The sequence below is a fragment of the Armigeres subalbatus genome, chromosome 1, assembly GCF_024139115.2.
Source record: "Armigeres subalbatus isolate Guangzhou_Male chromosome 1, GZ_Asu_2, whole genome shotgun sequence".
NCBI classification, from domain to species: domain Eukaryota; kingdom Metazoa; phylum Arthropoda; class Insecta; order Diptera; family Culicidae; genus Armigeres; species Armigeres subalbatus.
This window is the reverse complement of record NC_085139.1, coordinates 89228765-89244374: the sequence shown is the minus strand read 5'-3', so window position 1 is coordinate 89244374 and position 15610 is coordinate 89228765. Positions and strand designations below refer to the sequence as shown.

The following is a 15610-nucleotide window of genomic DNA, read 5'->3' as shown; positions in this document are numbered from 1 at the left end:
AACAGTGGACCAACAGGCGCGCGACGCGACCAGCGAATCAATTCAAACAAAAGTCGCGTTTTGTTTGACGATTTGAAAGTATTTACGTATGCGCTATTTTGTAATCAATTAACCATAAATTGATAGTAAAAATGTCCCGGAACCTACCCTTGAGGAGCAGTCAATTATTATTTACCATCAGTCGACGGAATTACGCAACAAAAGCAGCCGCCCATCCCCGGTAAGTACACTCGATTCTGTATTGCCTTTAACACACATTTTGAAGACAAACATCCTCGCCAGATCTAATCGCTGGAAGAGCGTAATCGGATTGGAGGTGCACGCTCAAATCCAAACAACCTCCAAGTTGTTCTCCGGCGCAGAAGTAGCTTTCTCGTCACCCATCAATTCGTGTGTTTCGTTGTTCGATGCCTCCACTCCCGGGACACTTCCCGCGTTGAACCGCAAGTGCGTTGAAATGGGTGTGCGAACGGCACTGGCTTTGGGCTGCACGATAAACCCGATATCGATGTTCGACCGGAAGCACTATTTTTACGCGGATTTGCCTGCCGGTTATCAAATAACGCAACAACGGGCACCGCTGGCTAAGGGTGGTCTGTTGACGTTTCCGGTGCTCGTACCTCGTGTAGCTCAAAAGCCCTACTACAAATCTGCTCGGCTTCATCAGCTGCAGTTGGAACAGGATAGTGGGAAATCGCTACACGATCCCATCGAACGGAAGTATGTCGTTCAGGAAAAAAAATCATGAATTATTATAGAATATGAATGTTTTTCAGGAGCTTAGTAGACTTGAATCGTGCTGGAGTTCCTCTTATGGAGTTGGTTTTTGAACCGGATCTGGAAACGGGAGAAGAAGCAGCTGCTCTGGTTAAAGAGTTGATACTGATACTGACTCGACTTGGGAGTTGTTCTTGCAAGATGGAAGGTAAGTAGGCAAGATTTATAAAGTGCTTTTAGGACCAGTTTTTACAAGGCGTCGGTGGTGTAATGGTCAGCATAGTTGCCTTCCAAGCAGTTGATCCGGGTTCGATTCCCGGCCGACGCAGGATTGTTTTTGCTTGCGTGTAGATTTTTTTATTGTCTCTTCTCATCAATTGTTGCGTCTAAGAAATCGGAATTAGGGGACGTCCACTTATTACGTTTAAAAAAAATCTGCATTTCAAACATCCCCGTATGTAAGACTTTTTCTTCATACAAGTATTTTTTATTTATATGAAGCTAAGCTTGCTTACATTAAATGGATTTGTCATTGAAGAATTCAGGATATCAATAACTGGAAATTTAATGAAATCCATTTTGATGCAAGAGTGGGAAGGAAAAAATACATTGTTGATCCTGGAAGGAGCAATGAAAAGATATCCACCACTGCAACATAACCCGATCTCGAATTTAAAAATCAAACGAGAGAACCAAAAATTATGAAATGCATCAAATTCAGATACTTATATTGTCAAGTGTCAGGTGCCCGGATTATCAAATAAATCGCAAAACGGACGCATGAGTGCTGGTTTGTCATCGTGGCCAATTGGTATTTTAAAATCAATACATGAAAATGATTGTGACTATTTGCCCAACGGTAAACCAAGCTCGCATCCCTTTCTATAAAACTGGATCGAAAGCACTATAAGCAGTTCTGGTTCTCAAGGGTTCACTCTAGCGTGAAATGCGAGTTTATCAAAAACTCTTAAAGAATGTGTTCAATGCGAATTTACATTTAAAGTCATTCCGCTAGTGAAGTGTGCCGGTATCAGCAGAATGATCTTCGTTTCGTTCACGGAAGAAATGGTTCTAAGACTAAAGTACGTTGCACCTAGCCTGAACGCCTGGTCGACGGGTATACTTCTCTTAGAGCTTGAAAATGTCTTTAAAGCATGGATGCCCGTGTCATCATCTTCAAGAAGCAGCAGGGATTATGTCCAAGGGCTTGACAACCCTTACCCATAACCACTGCGTTAGGGGGCCTGCCTAGGGTGTGGTGGAGTTTGACAGTGGGCTCTGTTAAACCTCTACAAAAAGCTGCATGTGTCTATAAGTAGACCCTATCAAACCCAGTCAACACATGAACGTATATGGGTCGTGTAGAACGCTGAAGTGAAGGCGATAGAGGTACTTCTCCATACAACATTTACGTATATCGTTTCCAAATTAGCATCTTGTATTGCACCACGTACGAGTTTATGTTGACTAGGAAGCGACCGTGTGCCGCTCAAAGCGCACAAGCCCAACACGAGTCCCAACTGACACATCAGAATTACTTTCCTCACGTTAAAGAAATGATGACGCGGGCGCCTAATCCGGAATTCAAAGAACGTTTGCTCACTTGGAGCGATTGACTGATTACCCCACCCAACTAACACAACTTCCTTCCCGTGGAAATTGTGGAGATGCAGAGGTACCTATTCTCGGTCTCTAGTAACAACAATAACCACAAACTAACTTTCCCTTCCATTCCCAAATGACTGTTAGGATTTGGCCGGCGCCGTTATTGATCAACATTTGCGAGCTGCTGAAACGTGCACTTCGATATTAGATGGTAAATCCCAACCACTATTCACTTGAATCGTAGTGCAATTTGCACCAGTTCTGATCAATCGCGGAGTAGCAACCATTGATATGTACAGTTAGTCTAAGCTAAGCTAAGCTGGATGCCCCTGTCATCACCTTCATGATGATCGAGACCCTCTGCAATTCCATCCAATGTCCTTGAGTTTACCCTAGCGAGAGAATGTTGAACAGTTTTGGAGAGTTTCGTGCAACAGATCAAAAACTGAAAACCTTTTGAAAAAAAAAAGGCATTGAGCTTACGAAAGGATATTTTAAATACTGTTTGAAGCAAATGGTTATAAAGCATCAGATAACAAATGAATGGGTATATCAGTTTTAATTGTTTTTAACAAATCCGAGAAAATAAAAAATATTAACCATATAAGCTTAGTTGGTTGATTCGCTATACACCGTTTGCAACGGTTTGCTCGCAACAAGCTGCATTCGACGAGAAATCCTGTCCCATTGTTTACTATTGAAAATTCGGACTATGGGATCAAAAGTTATAGTCAAGAACTCTTTTTATTCGATACTTATTCTCAACCGATTTGCTCGCATCAGCATGTATTCGACGCGGCACCCTGTCTCATTGTTTCCTATTGAAAAGGGGCCGGAGCAGACTATAGGCTCAGAAGTTATGATCAAAATTCTTTTTTTTTTTCATGCAAAGAGTGCGTAAACATTTCTCTTATTTTTGAACGCATCGCATCAGGTTGTATTCGACGTGGAATCCTGCTCCATTGTTCAGACTGGGCTAAAAGGTTTAGCTCAGAGATACTGAACAATAATTAACGGTAGACAAGACGTATTGCCTAGTGTTAAGAGATCGCAGATTGGTCGAGGCCCGGGAATACGTTGATAATAACTTTAAATAACAGAATAACAACGAAAAGATTGGAACTAATAAACTGCAGTTAAACGCATAACTGTCCCATGCATATGGGAAAACCCAGCAAACATGGGACAAATATGCGTATAACGGCAGTAAAACTCCTGTAAATTTATTTTTTAAGTTAGGCATTCGCAAAATTGGCTAATTTAAGAGCCATGTCCAAAGCAGTTACGGTGACCCTACAATAATTTTAACAAATAATAAACAAGTTTTGTCACCCTTTCCGGAACTGATATGCTATTTTTACCCGTTTAATATGGCGTCGGTGGTGTAATGGTCAGCATAGTTGCCTTCCAAGCAGTTGATCCGGGTTCGATTCCCGGCCGACGCAGGATTTTTTGCCAGCCCATGTTGATATGAACTCCATATCAATAATATAGATATTTCTCGGGTACTTATTCAAAAGGACGTATGTGATTTTGTAAACAAAGATTCAAACGTCGATTTGTCCGATCTGATGGCACTCCCACGCAAACCATTACCATAGGCAGATAGAGGGAAACTTCGGCTACCTGTTGGTGGTGTTGGTTTGCGTGGGAGTTTGTTTTCATTATTCGAAGGCTCATTTAAAAGAGAGTTGATATGTCGCGTCGTCGACTGCAAAATTAAATCGGGAAATGGATTCGTTCGAAATTATCGGTCGTACCAATTTTAAATAATTGTGAAACATGATTCTTAATGTATCATATAATCTTCGATTTTTCAAAAACATTTCTCGAGTAACTTTTCAAAAGGATCTAAGTAACATTTTTTTCATGAATTAATTTGAATAGCGCAATCAACAGAACAATATGAAAGCTTTTGAATTCATGAAAAAAATGTTACTTAGGTCCTTTTGAAAAGTTAAGCGAGATTTCATGAAGTTATAAAATTTTATCACGACTTTAATTGTTTCAATTTATAGTGGATTACTCTATTTGCATTATATCACGAAACGAAGTTCAATATTGGTAAGCTTACAAGATACGCTTTTTGCAATCTATTTTAGCACATCCTGTTAGCCGTGATCGTCTAGTGGTTAGGACCCTACGTTGTGGCCGTAGTAACCCAGGTTCGAATCCTGGTCACGGCAGTGTTAAAAGCACTGTCACGGAAGGTAATTCTTTTTTGCCTTTCTCGTATACTGCCGTCATACGCATATATGTCCCATGTTTGCTGGGATTTCCTATGTACATGGGACATTTATGCGTAGAACGGCAGTATACTAAGTATACGTAAAGGCTATAGGATCACTCCAAAACCGAACTTTTGATAGAAGGCTCGGAGACCCATAGTGTTATATACCAATCGACTCAGCTCGACGAATTGAGGTGATGTCTGTATGTGTGTATGTATGTATGTATGTGTGTGTGTACAAAAAAATGTGAGACACACTTTTTTGTACTTAGCCTCATCCGATTTGCTTGCAACAGGTTGCATTCGACGCGGAATCTTTCCTAATTGAAAATTGGCCCAATCGGCCATTGCGTTCCGGAATTATTAGTAAAACATTTAAAAAAAATGTAAATCGAATTTTTTTGCCTTTCTCGTATACTAAGTATACGGTAAAGGCTATATGATCGCTCCAAATACAAACTTTTTATAGAAGGCCCGGAGACCCATAGTGTTATATACCAATCGACTCAGTTCGACGAATTGAGGTGATGTCTGTGTGTGTGTATGTGTGTGTGTATGTGTGTGTGTGTGTGCGCAAAACTACTCAAAAAATGTCACTCATTTTTCGGGCACTTATCTTTAACCGATTTGCTCGCAACAGGTTGCATTCGACGCAGAATCATGTCCCATTGTTTCCTATTTGAAATTGGCCAGATCGGACTATGGGATCGAAAGTTATGGCCAAAATACAAATTCATACGAATAAATCGCGTAAAATATGTCACTCATTTTTCGAGTACTTATCTTCAACCGATTTGCTCGCAACAAATTGCATTCGACGTAGAATCCTGCCCCATTGTTTCCTATTTGAAATTGGCCAGATCGGACTATGGGAACAAAAGTTATGGCTAAACTACAAATTCATACAAAAAAATTGCGTAAAATATGTCACTCATTTTTCGGGCACTTATCCTGAACCGATTTGCTCGCAACAAGTTGCATTCGACGCAAAATCCTGTCTCATTGTTTTCTATGTAAAATTGGCCACATCGGACTATGGGATCAAAAGTTATGACCAAAATACAATTTTTTACGAAAAAATCGGGTAAAAATTGTCACTCATTTTTCGGGCGCTTATCCTCAACCGATTTGCTCGCAACAAATTGCATTCGACGTAGAATCCTGGCCCATTGTTTCCTATTGAAAATTGGCCATATCGAACTATGGGATCGAAAATTATACCATTTTTTTGTTATGGAAAAATCGCTAAAAAAATGTCACTAATTTTTCAGGCACTTTTCCTCAAACAAATTGCTCGCATTAAATTGCATTCGACGCAGAATGTCTCATTGTTTCTTATTGAAAATTGGCCAGATCGGACTATGGGCTTAGAAGTTATGGTCAAATTACTATTTATTGTGAAAAAGAGTTCAAAAAAGTCTAGCTCATTTTTTAGCACTTAGACTTCATCTATTCCCCAAGCAAAACTAGTTCAACAAATCTGGTTTCCGGTCATATATAAGTTACTGTGATTGATGTGCAATATGTGTGCTTCTCAGGTCGCTCGCAACAGATTGCATTCGACGCAGAATCTTGTCCCATTGTTTCGTATAGAAACTTGGCCGGATCGTACAATTGGGTCAAAAGTTATGGCGAAAATATTAATTTTAAAACTACAAAATAAAATGCCGTTTTTTGCTCTTGCTCAGCCGATTTGTTTGCAACAAATTGCGTTTTGCGATAATTTTTTTTATGGATATAAACAAATATGAAAAATAAGACCAATCCACATATTGGTGTTATTTGAGATTTTTCCAAACCTTTTGAACGAACGAGAAAGGCACCATCACCGCTAGGTGGATTAATCTGGGTTTTTCGAAAACCTTTGCATTGCATTCAAATGAACGCAATTTAATGTGAATTGATGGAAATAGCTGAATCTATCTCCCTAAAGTCCATTTTTGACCTCTCTTATGCGATTTTTTTGTTTTATAATACACTAGAAAGGCACCATCACCGCTAGGTGGTATATTCTGGGTTTTTTTTCCAAAGCTTGCTTGCTTTTGGTAGGGTGACTTTTTAATAGCACTTGTGCTTTTTGTTTAGTGAACGAAGTCTGAACAGTGACTTGTATTTAATTATTTTTTGTTTGTTTCGTTTTGACGTTAAAATAATTTACATGTTAGGATGTTGGCAACAACGCCCTTAAACTTTTATTGTTCAGTATATAGCCCTGTTTGGCTGTCCGGTGACTAGCCAACCAGACGCAGCACGCGGGGAAATTCTCAAAAAAAATATAATATTTGACACTTCATTTTTTTTACTATTAGATGGAGAAAACGAAACCAATGACAACCTTAGGCAACCAGACACAGTATTTGATGAAAAAAATCACAGACAACAGACGTTGAAAATTTTGATTTTTTTAATGCGAACCGTCTATTTTGAAATAAAAAAAAACACTTGCCACGGGCGCTACTGCGTCCACAAATAAACTCGGGAAGTGGGAAGTTTTATACCTCCCCCGTAACGCGGGGTAGACACCTTTGCGTGGTGTTTTACGGTGTAAGATCTACCACGGTCACATTGTCAGCTACAGGCAAATCCTGACCCAACGAGTACCTTCCCCAATATCCAACTTCGTGGTACTTATGGGGGTGTCGCTGAGTCGAGGGCCTCTCGTTGAGTAAGTACTACATCAACACGTCCAAGTTACTGTGAAGATGGGCATGGCCAGGAGAAGTAATCCTCATACTTTTGTGATTTTTATCCTAGATTTAAATCAAGGATCACACCCACCTTGATTTCTGATAGCAATCTGAAAAAGGATTTCAAAAGAAAAACATGAGTAACACTAGTGTCCAATCTACGAAGTACACCGTAAGTATGCTATGCTAGTATTTTTAACAGGGAAAGTTTTATTTTTAAGGGGGATATTTTTAAATTTAACATAAGTTAGTTGAGGAGAAGAATGCAGCATGGGCGAGATTGCTACAACACCGCACGAGGGAACACGAGGCACGATACAAAAGGGCGCGGAACAATCAAAACTCGATTTTCCGTAGGAAATAGGCACCAGCAGGAAGATCGAGACCGTGAAGAGACGAAGCAATGTACCGCGTAAATAACGCACGATAGTTGTATGAGAAACTGAACCGTTCGCGCAAGGCCCACGTGCCACAGCCTGATATGTGTAAGCGTAAGGACATAAACGGGGAACCTTCTCACGAAAAAGCGTGAGGTGATCCAAAGGTGACGGCAGCACTACAAAGAGCACCTGAATGGCTATGTGGCAGAAAACGATGGCGGCATGGTGGCGTACTACGGATCCGACTGAAAACAACAAAGCCCCTGGAGTTGACCAACTACCAGTAGAACTATTTAAACACGGTGGTAAGGCACTGCATAGAGCGCTGCACTGGGTAATTACCAAGATTTGGGAAGATGAGATACAGCGGCACGAACAATCAATTTATTCGACCAACAATATCACACACGAACGACCGAAGCGCCAACTTGAGCACCAACCATCAAAAAATATATGGGGGTTTGTGCAACTTCACTACAAATGCTCAAACATGTTCGGCAAACCTTGACTCCACCCCCGACAACTCAAACCAAAATCAAACCGTTTTAATTTTTTCCAACCGAGCCGCCAACTGTCAAATGGTTGTTCAAACAACTTCTTACACGTTCAAACAAATCAGCAACCGAAGCGTTTTCTTGGGGGAGTCAATGTTCGTCCAACTGCTTGACTGGTGTGTACGTTGCATAAAATTTTGATTTACAACTATCGAAACGAAATACAGAAATGTTCATCCTTTTCCTTCAAGAGAGAGGAAACCATCTCATAATCTTTCTTCTCTTCACACGCTTAAAATCAATAACACAGAGATGTGTTTGCTTCACACAAAACGGACCTAATGCAGAACAACCCCTAGATGAGCGACAGTTACACAGGCACAAAAATGCCTCGTACGGTCGTGATAACGGTCCTTTTTAACATGTAAACATTTGTACAGATTCCTTGTTTCATGGGGAACAAATACTATTGAAAATATTGAACTCCAAGCTTCAATAAAACCATACGAGCTATTTTTGTGGCTGTGTAACTATCGCTCATCTATGTGTTGTTCTGCATTAGGTCCGTTTTGTGTGAAGCAAACATATCTCTGTGTTATTGGTTTTAAGCGTGCAGCTTCACCTTCTCCTTCTCTCGTCCTAACGAATAAATTGTCAGTCCCTTCTTTTGTGCAAACAAATAATTGTGTAAAGAATGTGGTACTGTAGACCGGATGCGCCGCCATAACGACAACCCAGCGTCCCAGCCGGAAGTCTGCAGCAAACTCTGCTCTGCGTTGGTTGGTCATCTGTGGGAGAAAACGTGCCACGATAACCTGTGAGGATATTAGCTCAGAGCTGGGACTTGCCTGTGAAACGCTTTGCCCCACAGTGCCAGCCGCTGTCGAAACCATTACACTAGTCTTGAAAACACCGACAACAGCCAGCACTGGGGAAGCGCTTTGTGTAATATTTCTTCGACGATTCGTCGGGGCCCTTTCCCGAATGAGAGGACTGCTGCTGCTTGGTAGGAATTTTTTGCGAGACAATATCTGTTGAAATACGGTTCGTATCGGTTGAAATACGAGTACTGACCTGTAGGACGTTTTGTCACACAGTGCCAGCCGTTGCCGAAATTACTACACGATTGTATACCGATCTACCGGCAACAGCCGGCACTGGGGAAAGGCTTCGTGTAGCTCTGCCGATGAGATAATTTTGCTGATATTATTTTAAGACCTCCCACCATTCAGAGTTGCTCGTATAATGGTGTTTGGTGCAAAATGACCACCAGTTTCTTCGTTCTTCCTTCATCATTACTCAGGGCATCTCTCAGACTAGTAGTGCTGATGTCGTTCTCCTGTCGTTCATCCTCATACTTCCGGCAATGCAAAATAAGGTGTCGCACATGGTTTACGGTTCCACAGCAATCGCAGGTGTGCGGAGGATCCTTTTTCAGCAGGAAAGAGTGGGTTAGCCGCGTGTGGCTAATTCTCAACCGAGTTAGGGCACGCTGGTCGGCTACGCTACCCTGGTCTGCCCACCTATTCGTATCATATTTTATCTCCCTCAGCTTAGCGTCTCTAGACTCATACCACTGGCGGTCCCACCGGAGTCGTATCGCCTGTTTCACCATTCGTAGCGCATCTTCGCCAGGGATAGGCGTGTTGATGACAGGCTGTTCCCTGGCCTCGTTCGCTAGTTGATCAGCCACAGTATTTCCGTTCACACCAGTGTGCCCGGGGATCCAGCAGAAACGGACAGGTTTGTTTTGTGCTATTTGTTCTATTTCCTGGATCCACGGAAGTTGCGATGCTCCCGATTCTAACGCCAACAAGCAGCTTGCAGAGTCCGTTAGTATCACCATGTCGTCATTGATATTTCGCATAGCTACCGCCTTCTTGATGGCATACGCCTCCGCCGAGAAGACGCTGCATTCTTTCGGGAGATTAAACTTTCGGACTAGGCCATGGGAGTGGAAGGCGGACCCTACCTTGTCATCATGCTTGGAGCCATCTGTGTAAATTACTGTCAACCTGTGAAATTTGATCGAAAGTAGCTGTTGGACGACTGGACGAACTCTGCCTGGTGGGTCGCCGGCTCGGACACTGTTCTTTACATCCCATACTATCGACGGTTTACGTGCGTCCCAAACACGATTGCTATGCCTTATGAGCTGGCCAACAGCCGGAAGCGCTGTATCCGTTACTTCGAATACACGGTCGGAAGCTTGACGAACCAGCGAGAGGATGCTGTTGTGTCGACTTTTAGCTAACATCCGAATGGCCGTCCATGCGATAGACTGAACGGCCAATAGTTCGAATGGTAGATTGCCAGCTTCAGCCATGACCGAGTTAATCGGGCTAGTTACGAATGCTCCGGAAGCGTAGCGGACCATTGTGTTGTATGCAGGAGCGAGACTTTGCAGTGTTTCCGGACCTCCTCGGCTAACTAATCCTATTCCATATGTCAGCTTTGCGGTGACTAAAGCCGAGCCCACCTGCAGAAGAGTCTTGCGATCGCCACGCGGAAGTTTCGCTCCGATCATCTGCAGGATCCTTAGTCGCGATTCGCAAGCTTTCTTGGCCATCTTACAGTGCGGTTTGAACGTAAGTGTTCGGTCGAGAGTGACACCTAGAATCCTCAGGCGATTGGTCTTCGGGATGGGTGATCGGTCTATGGTGATGCTCTGTGTCGGCTCACGGCGTGCATTTGGGCTACAATAGAATGTTTGCGATTTCGTCGCTGATATGGTGAATCCAACACTCTTCGCCCACTTACCCACTGCCTTGACTGCCGCATGCAGTTTCCGGTGCAAACCTTCTCCCTTTGACCTTCGTACTACGAGAAGGATGTCACCCGCGTACAATAGAATTTGAACTCCGCCTGGCAGCGCCCTCGAATTCGCCAAGATTTTAAGGTTCGTAGTATGCCATGTCGCCAGGTGGTGTCTTACGCCTTCGACAGATCAAGAGATGCAATAAGACAGTGTTCGTCAGTGGTAGGTAGCCACCTTTCAAGCTCAGCAAAATACGTGTCCGTACCGTGTCCTGTCCGAAAAGCATGTTGGCGCTTATCTAGTCGTCCACTCAACTCTAGTTCGGTGATCAACCGGCGATTAATGATCCGTTCGAAGAGTTTAGCCATGTTGATGGGTGAGATTGGTCGAAATGCGTTGGCACCGGATTCGTGGCAGTTAGGTTTCGGGATCGGAATGACTATAGCATTCCGCCAACTTTCGTGAAATTCTCCACTGCGCCAGATATTGTTAAGCAGTTCAAGCAGGCACGTCTTCACGGACAGAGGCAGATGTTGCAGTAGAGGATACCCTATTATATCTGGGCCTGTTGAGGCACTTTGTCGAGGGCCCACAAAAGTTCGCGGAGGGTGATATCGATGTTGTACACATCATCAATGTTTTCGTTCAGCCGCCGCTTTCGCCATTTGGAACGAGGGAGGGTAGCTGGAGGTCGCAGATCTTTCGCTATAAACTTTCGCTAGTTCTTCTGCTACTTCTTCGGGATCATCCGTAAACCCGTCCGATCGCTAGAGGACTACCGGACGCTGTTCACGGTCCGCCGCAATTCAGTCGTCGTGCTGCTGGGTGATATTCTCGCCACGAACTTTATCCACGATTGCTGCTTTGCCTGAATGATCGCTTTTCGTGCTGCTGCCCTTGCTTCTTGAAATCTCGCCAGTGCTTCGGGGTGATCCGGGTCGGATGACTGGAGTCGTTGAAGGGAGCGAAGACACTTTCTTCTTCATCGCATTGCCGTTTTCGCTTCGGGGCACCACCACGGAGCCGTAAAAGCTCCTTACAACCCATTTGACATCTGGCCGGATTGTTTCTGCCGTGAGCTGTTCATATAATGGCCAGACAGCTTGGTCGTAGAGCCACTTCTGCCGCGCTGTCCGTTGATTCAACCATCCCTGGATGGAAACCGTGATCGGGAAGTGGTCGCTATTGTGATCTGAAAAAGTGAAGTATACGCCATTTTCCAATAATGGTGTTAACGAATAGTATACATCGAACTCTTTAACAGAAAAATGAAAAACACGTATGTTGTAATTTGGCGCATACGTCACATTGCCGGATTATGGCAGAATAGCAAGAGAGTTCGTGGGGCAGTACCAGGCGGGATTCATGGGCGACGAACGCTCCACCCACCACAGACCAGGTGTATCGCCTTCAAAGCCGCATATGATATGATACAATCGATCGAGACCAACTATGGTATTCAATGCACTAACACGGATTTCCGGATAAACTGATACGATTGATCAAGGCGACGATGGATCGGGTAATGTGCGTAGTTCGAGTTTCAGGGGCATTCTCGAGTCCCTTCGAAACGCTGCTGGAGGACGATTTGCGGACCCTCCGTAGACTGCGTGGTTGGCGACATGCTGACATGAACCGAGCCGAATGCAGAAGACTTTTATGTACTGCACAGGCCACTCCGGCCTAAGTCTAAGTAAATAATAAATAATTATGAGCTTATCTCAAAATTGACAAAAATGAAAATGTTATAAATATGCGATCATGGGCAGTACACTACTAAATCATCAATATCAACTAAGGCCATGGCGGAGGTTTTTAAGACAAACTTTTTCCATCTGAGAACGTTGTTTACATGGAACAATTTGAGTAAGGTTGATCAATCGCGTCAGAAACCAAATTGTTCGTCGAGCAAGATGTTGTGGTGTCCGGCAGACTCAAATAACCGGCTGTGAATTATCTTTTCAAACACCTGAGAGGAAGCTGATGGGGTGATAACTTTTCGGAGAGGAAGGATCTTTCAAAGGCTGGGGATTACTTTGGCTGGCTTTGGCGTCAATTCGCCAGCTGAGGTCTCCAACTTCTCCGATACGTCGTTGGGAGTAATATGGATGTTGTTAGCATGCTCGTTAACGGCTGCTTCGTGTGGACTGACGATGTTCTGTACAAGATTGTATGAGCTGACAAAGTGACAAGACAACCTATTTCGGCGACCATGTCTGCAGGAGTTATCGACCGATCCTTTGAGTCATTGTTGTCTAATGAGATCAAAAGTGAAATGGGCCCAGGCTTCTTTTTTAGAATTTTATCAATAGTCAGTACGACTTAGCACAGTTTAAGAGAGCGCGGATCTAATTGGAAAAATCACTATTTCTTAGGTCCATCATTCAGGCCTGGATGATATTCGGCAAGCAATTGCAACGTGTCAGGAGGAGATTCGAAACATGGTTTAAGGCGAAATATGCTAGTTCCTATGTTTCGTTTAACTGAAAGGAAAAAGCTCTTGCATCGTGTCTGCAATATGTTGAAGAACTTTTTGTCGGCCGACAATTGAGTGAAGGCAATAAACACGTTTGCCGTGCCTTTGTTAACATACAGTTTCCACTTTGAAGCGTTAGAGCGAGCAGTATATGAGTAGCGTTCGCCAAGCATCTCATGCAAAATCCAAAATCGCCCATTGAGAGAGTCATCCTGCCACGTGCAGTAGGAGGAAGAGGCGTCACTGAGCTGGAGCTGACCACATCAGTGTGCTGATCACTAGTGCGAATATCGAAAGAAAGAATAGCGAAAACAATATTTAACAGATAACCGGATAGAGGCCGGCTACTTCGTGATAGGCCACGAAAACGCTGGCTGCACACGGCAGAATCGGACCTGAGGACTCTAAACGTTCGGGGAAACTGGAGGAACATCGCCCAAGAACGACGATTATGAAGTTTTGGAGCTCTCTATAGCTCCATGTATCAGGTATACAGGAAAGTACCATGCCCAATAAAAACCGGGAAAACTCAAAATTTATCGAGAAAATCGGAAAACAGAATTTATGTAACTACCATGGACGGATGAACGTTTGGTTGGAATGTACATACAAATAGTTGGGTGCCCTCCATAATGCTGCCAAAAAGCCTTTATCACTCAGCCGCATTTCAAATAAAGTACGAGAAAAGCATAAAGAAAACAAACCCATCTGCTCTTTTTTATTCATGTACGTCCACAAGGTAGATTAATCCTTTGTCCAATCTTTTTTTTTTCTAGAGGGTGCTCTTAGAGTCGATGCTAACATTTCCGTGCATCAGGAAAACACTCCCTTGGGAACCCGAACGGAAGTAAAGAACATCGGTTCTGTCCGGGCTGTTGCCCAGGCGATCGAATTCGAAATTGAACGACAGGTTAATATCCTGGACGGCGGTGGAATAATAACGAATGAAACACGAGCTTGGGATGCAGCCGGCAAGCGAACCATAGCCATGCGTGACAAGGAAGTGGTGCAAGATTATCGGTTTATGCCGGAGCCAAATCTGCCACCATTACACGTGAACGTCGAAGGCGAATGCGATGTCGATGTCCTAGTAGACGCCGTGCATATCGCATCCAGTTTACCGGAACTACCGGAGGAAACCCGACGACAGATAGTGGAAGTACATAGTCTTACACCGGAAATGGCCATCATCCTCGTGGTAAGTCATTGGGGGTTTTGTTTTTAGCTTCGAATCTACTTCAATGACTATTCAAGCTACAACTACAACAGTAGAATTGATTTTTGGAAACCATCTGCACATAGGAACTTTGTAATACCTACCTTTTTTGATTTGTTTTATTTTACTTTCAGAACGACATTACGCTGCACAGCCATTTCCATTCGATCGTTAGCGAACCAAACAAAACGCGCTCTCCCAAGACCGTAGCAAATTTCCTCATCAATGAATTTCTCACAATTCTAAACAAGAACAAAATGGCCATCGAAGATTGTCGAATCCCTTGGTCTCATTTAGCCGAGTTAACTGACATGCTGCAAGATGACATGATAAACCCCCACCTGGCCAGGTTAATTCTGCAACACTCGCTAGAGCGGGAAGGCACGGAAAGTCCTGCAGAAATTGCACGGGCTAACGATTGGCTGATGATAACCGATCCCAACCGTATCGAGGCACTGTGCAGAGATGTGATCGAGAAGAATCCCAAAGTGGTGGAAAAGTACCGCAAAGGGAAGGAAAAGATGCTGTACGCACTAGCCGGTGAGATTGCCAAAGCTACGGAGCAAAAGGTGCACATGGCGAAGGTTGTTGATTTGTTGAAGAAAATGCTGAATAAAAAGAATATTCAGTAACAAGGGGAACAATCGTATCTGTTTTTGGTGGCGTAGCGTAGTACATATTTATTTAAACTTCGAACCCAGGCTTCAACGTTGTTAATTGAAATTGAAACGTCGTGTTTTTTGGAACTTTATGTTATGCTATGCACCTGTATGATGTTAATAAAAGTCCGGTTTAGGTTAGCAAAATCAAATAGATATAAATAAACAATTCAAACGAATCAGAAATTTAATTGCCGTTTTCACGTTGAGGCATATGTGGAGCATTCTCCTAAAGATCAAATAACTTTTACATGATAAAACATGTCAATAAGCTCAAAATGAGGGTGGCTCGTATTGCCCCTACTGCCCCTATAACGTTAAAGTGTTTGCAGAAAGTTAACAAACGCTTAACTATTGAAAATTTTAGTTCTTTCATGCATGATGCATC

General features: G+C 43.2%; 1 protein-coding gene and 3 non-coding genes across 4 annotated transcripts; all 4 read left to right on the top strand.

Annotated features, from left to right (window-relative positions):
• On the top strand, positions 1-15198 carry LOC134228281 (glutamyl-tRNA(Gln) amidotransferase subunit B, mitochondrial). The gene is made up of 5 exons (XM_062709999.1): positions 1-220; positions 283-720; positions 777-925; positions 14124-14545; positions 14698-15198. Exons 1-5 carry the CDS (start codon positions 132-134, stop codon positions 15193-15195), a joined length of 1596 nt encoding a protein of 531 aa, XP_062565983.1. The 5' UTR covers positions 1-131; the 3' UTR covers positions 15196-15198.
• Positions 974-1045, top strand: Trnag-ucc (transfer RNA glycine (anticodon UCC)). The gene has a single exon. It is a non-coding gene; the product is annotated as a tRNA-Gly (tRNA).
• On the top strand, positions 3696-3767 carry Trnag-ucc (transfer RNA glycine (anticodon UCC)). The gene has a single exon. It is a non-coding gene; the product is annotated as a tRNA-Gly (tRNA).
• Positions 4437-4508, top strand: Trnah-gug (transfer RNA histidin (anticodon GUG)). The gene has a single exon. It is a non-coding gene; the product is annotated as a tRNA-His (tRNA).
• Positions 15199-15610: the final 412 nt, after the last annotated feature.

Coding starts and splice junctions, on each gene's coding strand:
- LOC134228281 (XM_062709999.1), top strand. CDS start 132: ATGTCCCGGAACCTACCCTTGAGGAGCAGTCAATTATTATTTACCATC. Junction 221..282: donor AAAGCAGCCGCCCATCCCCG/GTAAGTACACTC, acceptor CATCCTCGCCAG/ATCTAATCGCTGGAAGAGCG. Junction 14,546..14,697: donor AAATGGCCATCATCCTCGTG/GTAAGTCATTGG, acceptor TTTTACTTTCAG/AACGACATTACGCTGCACAG.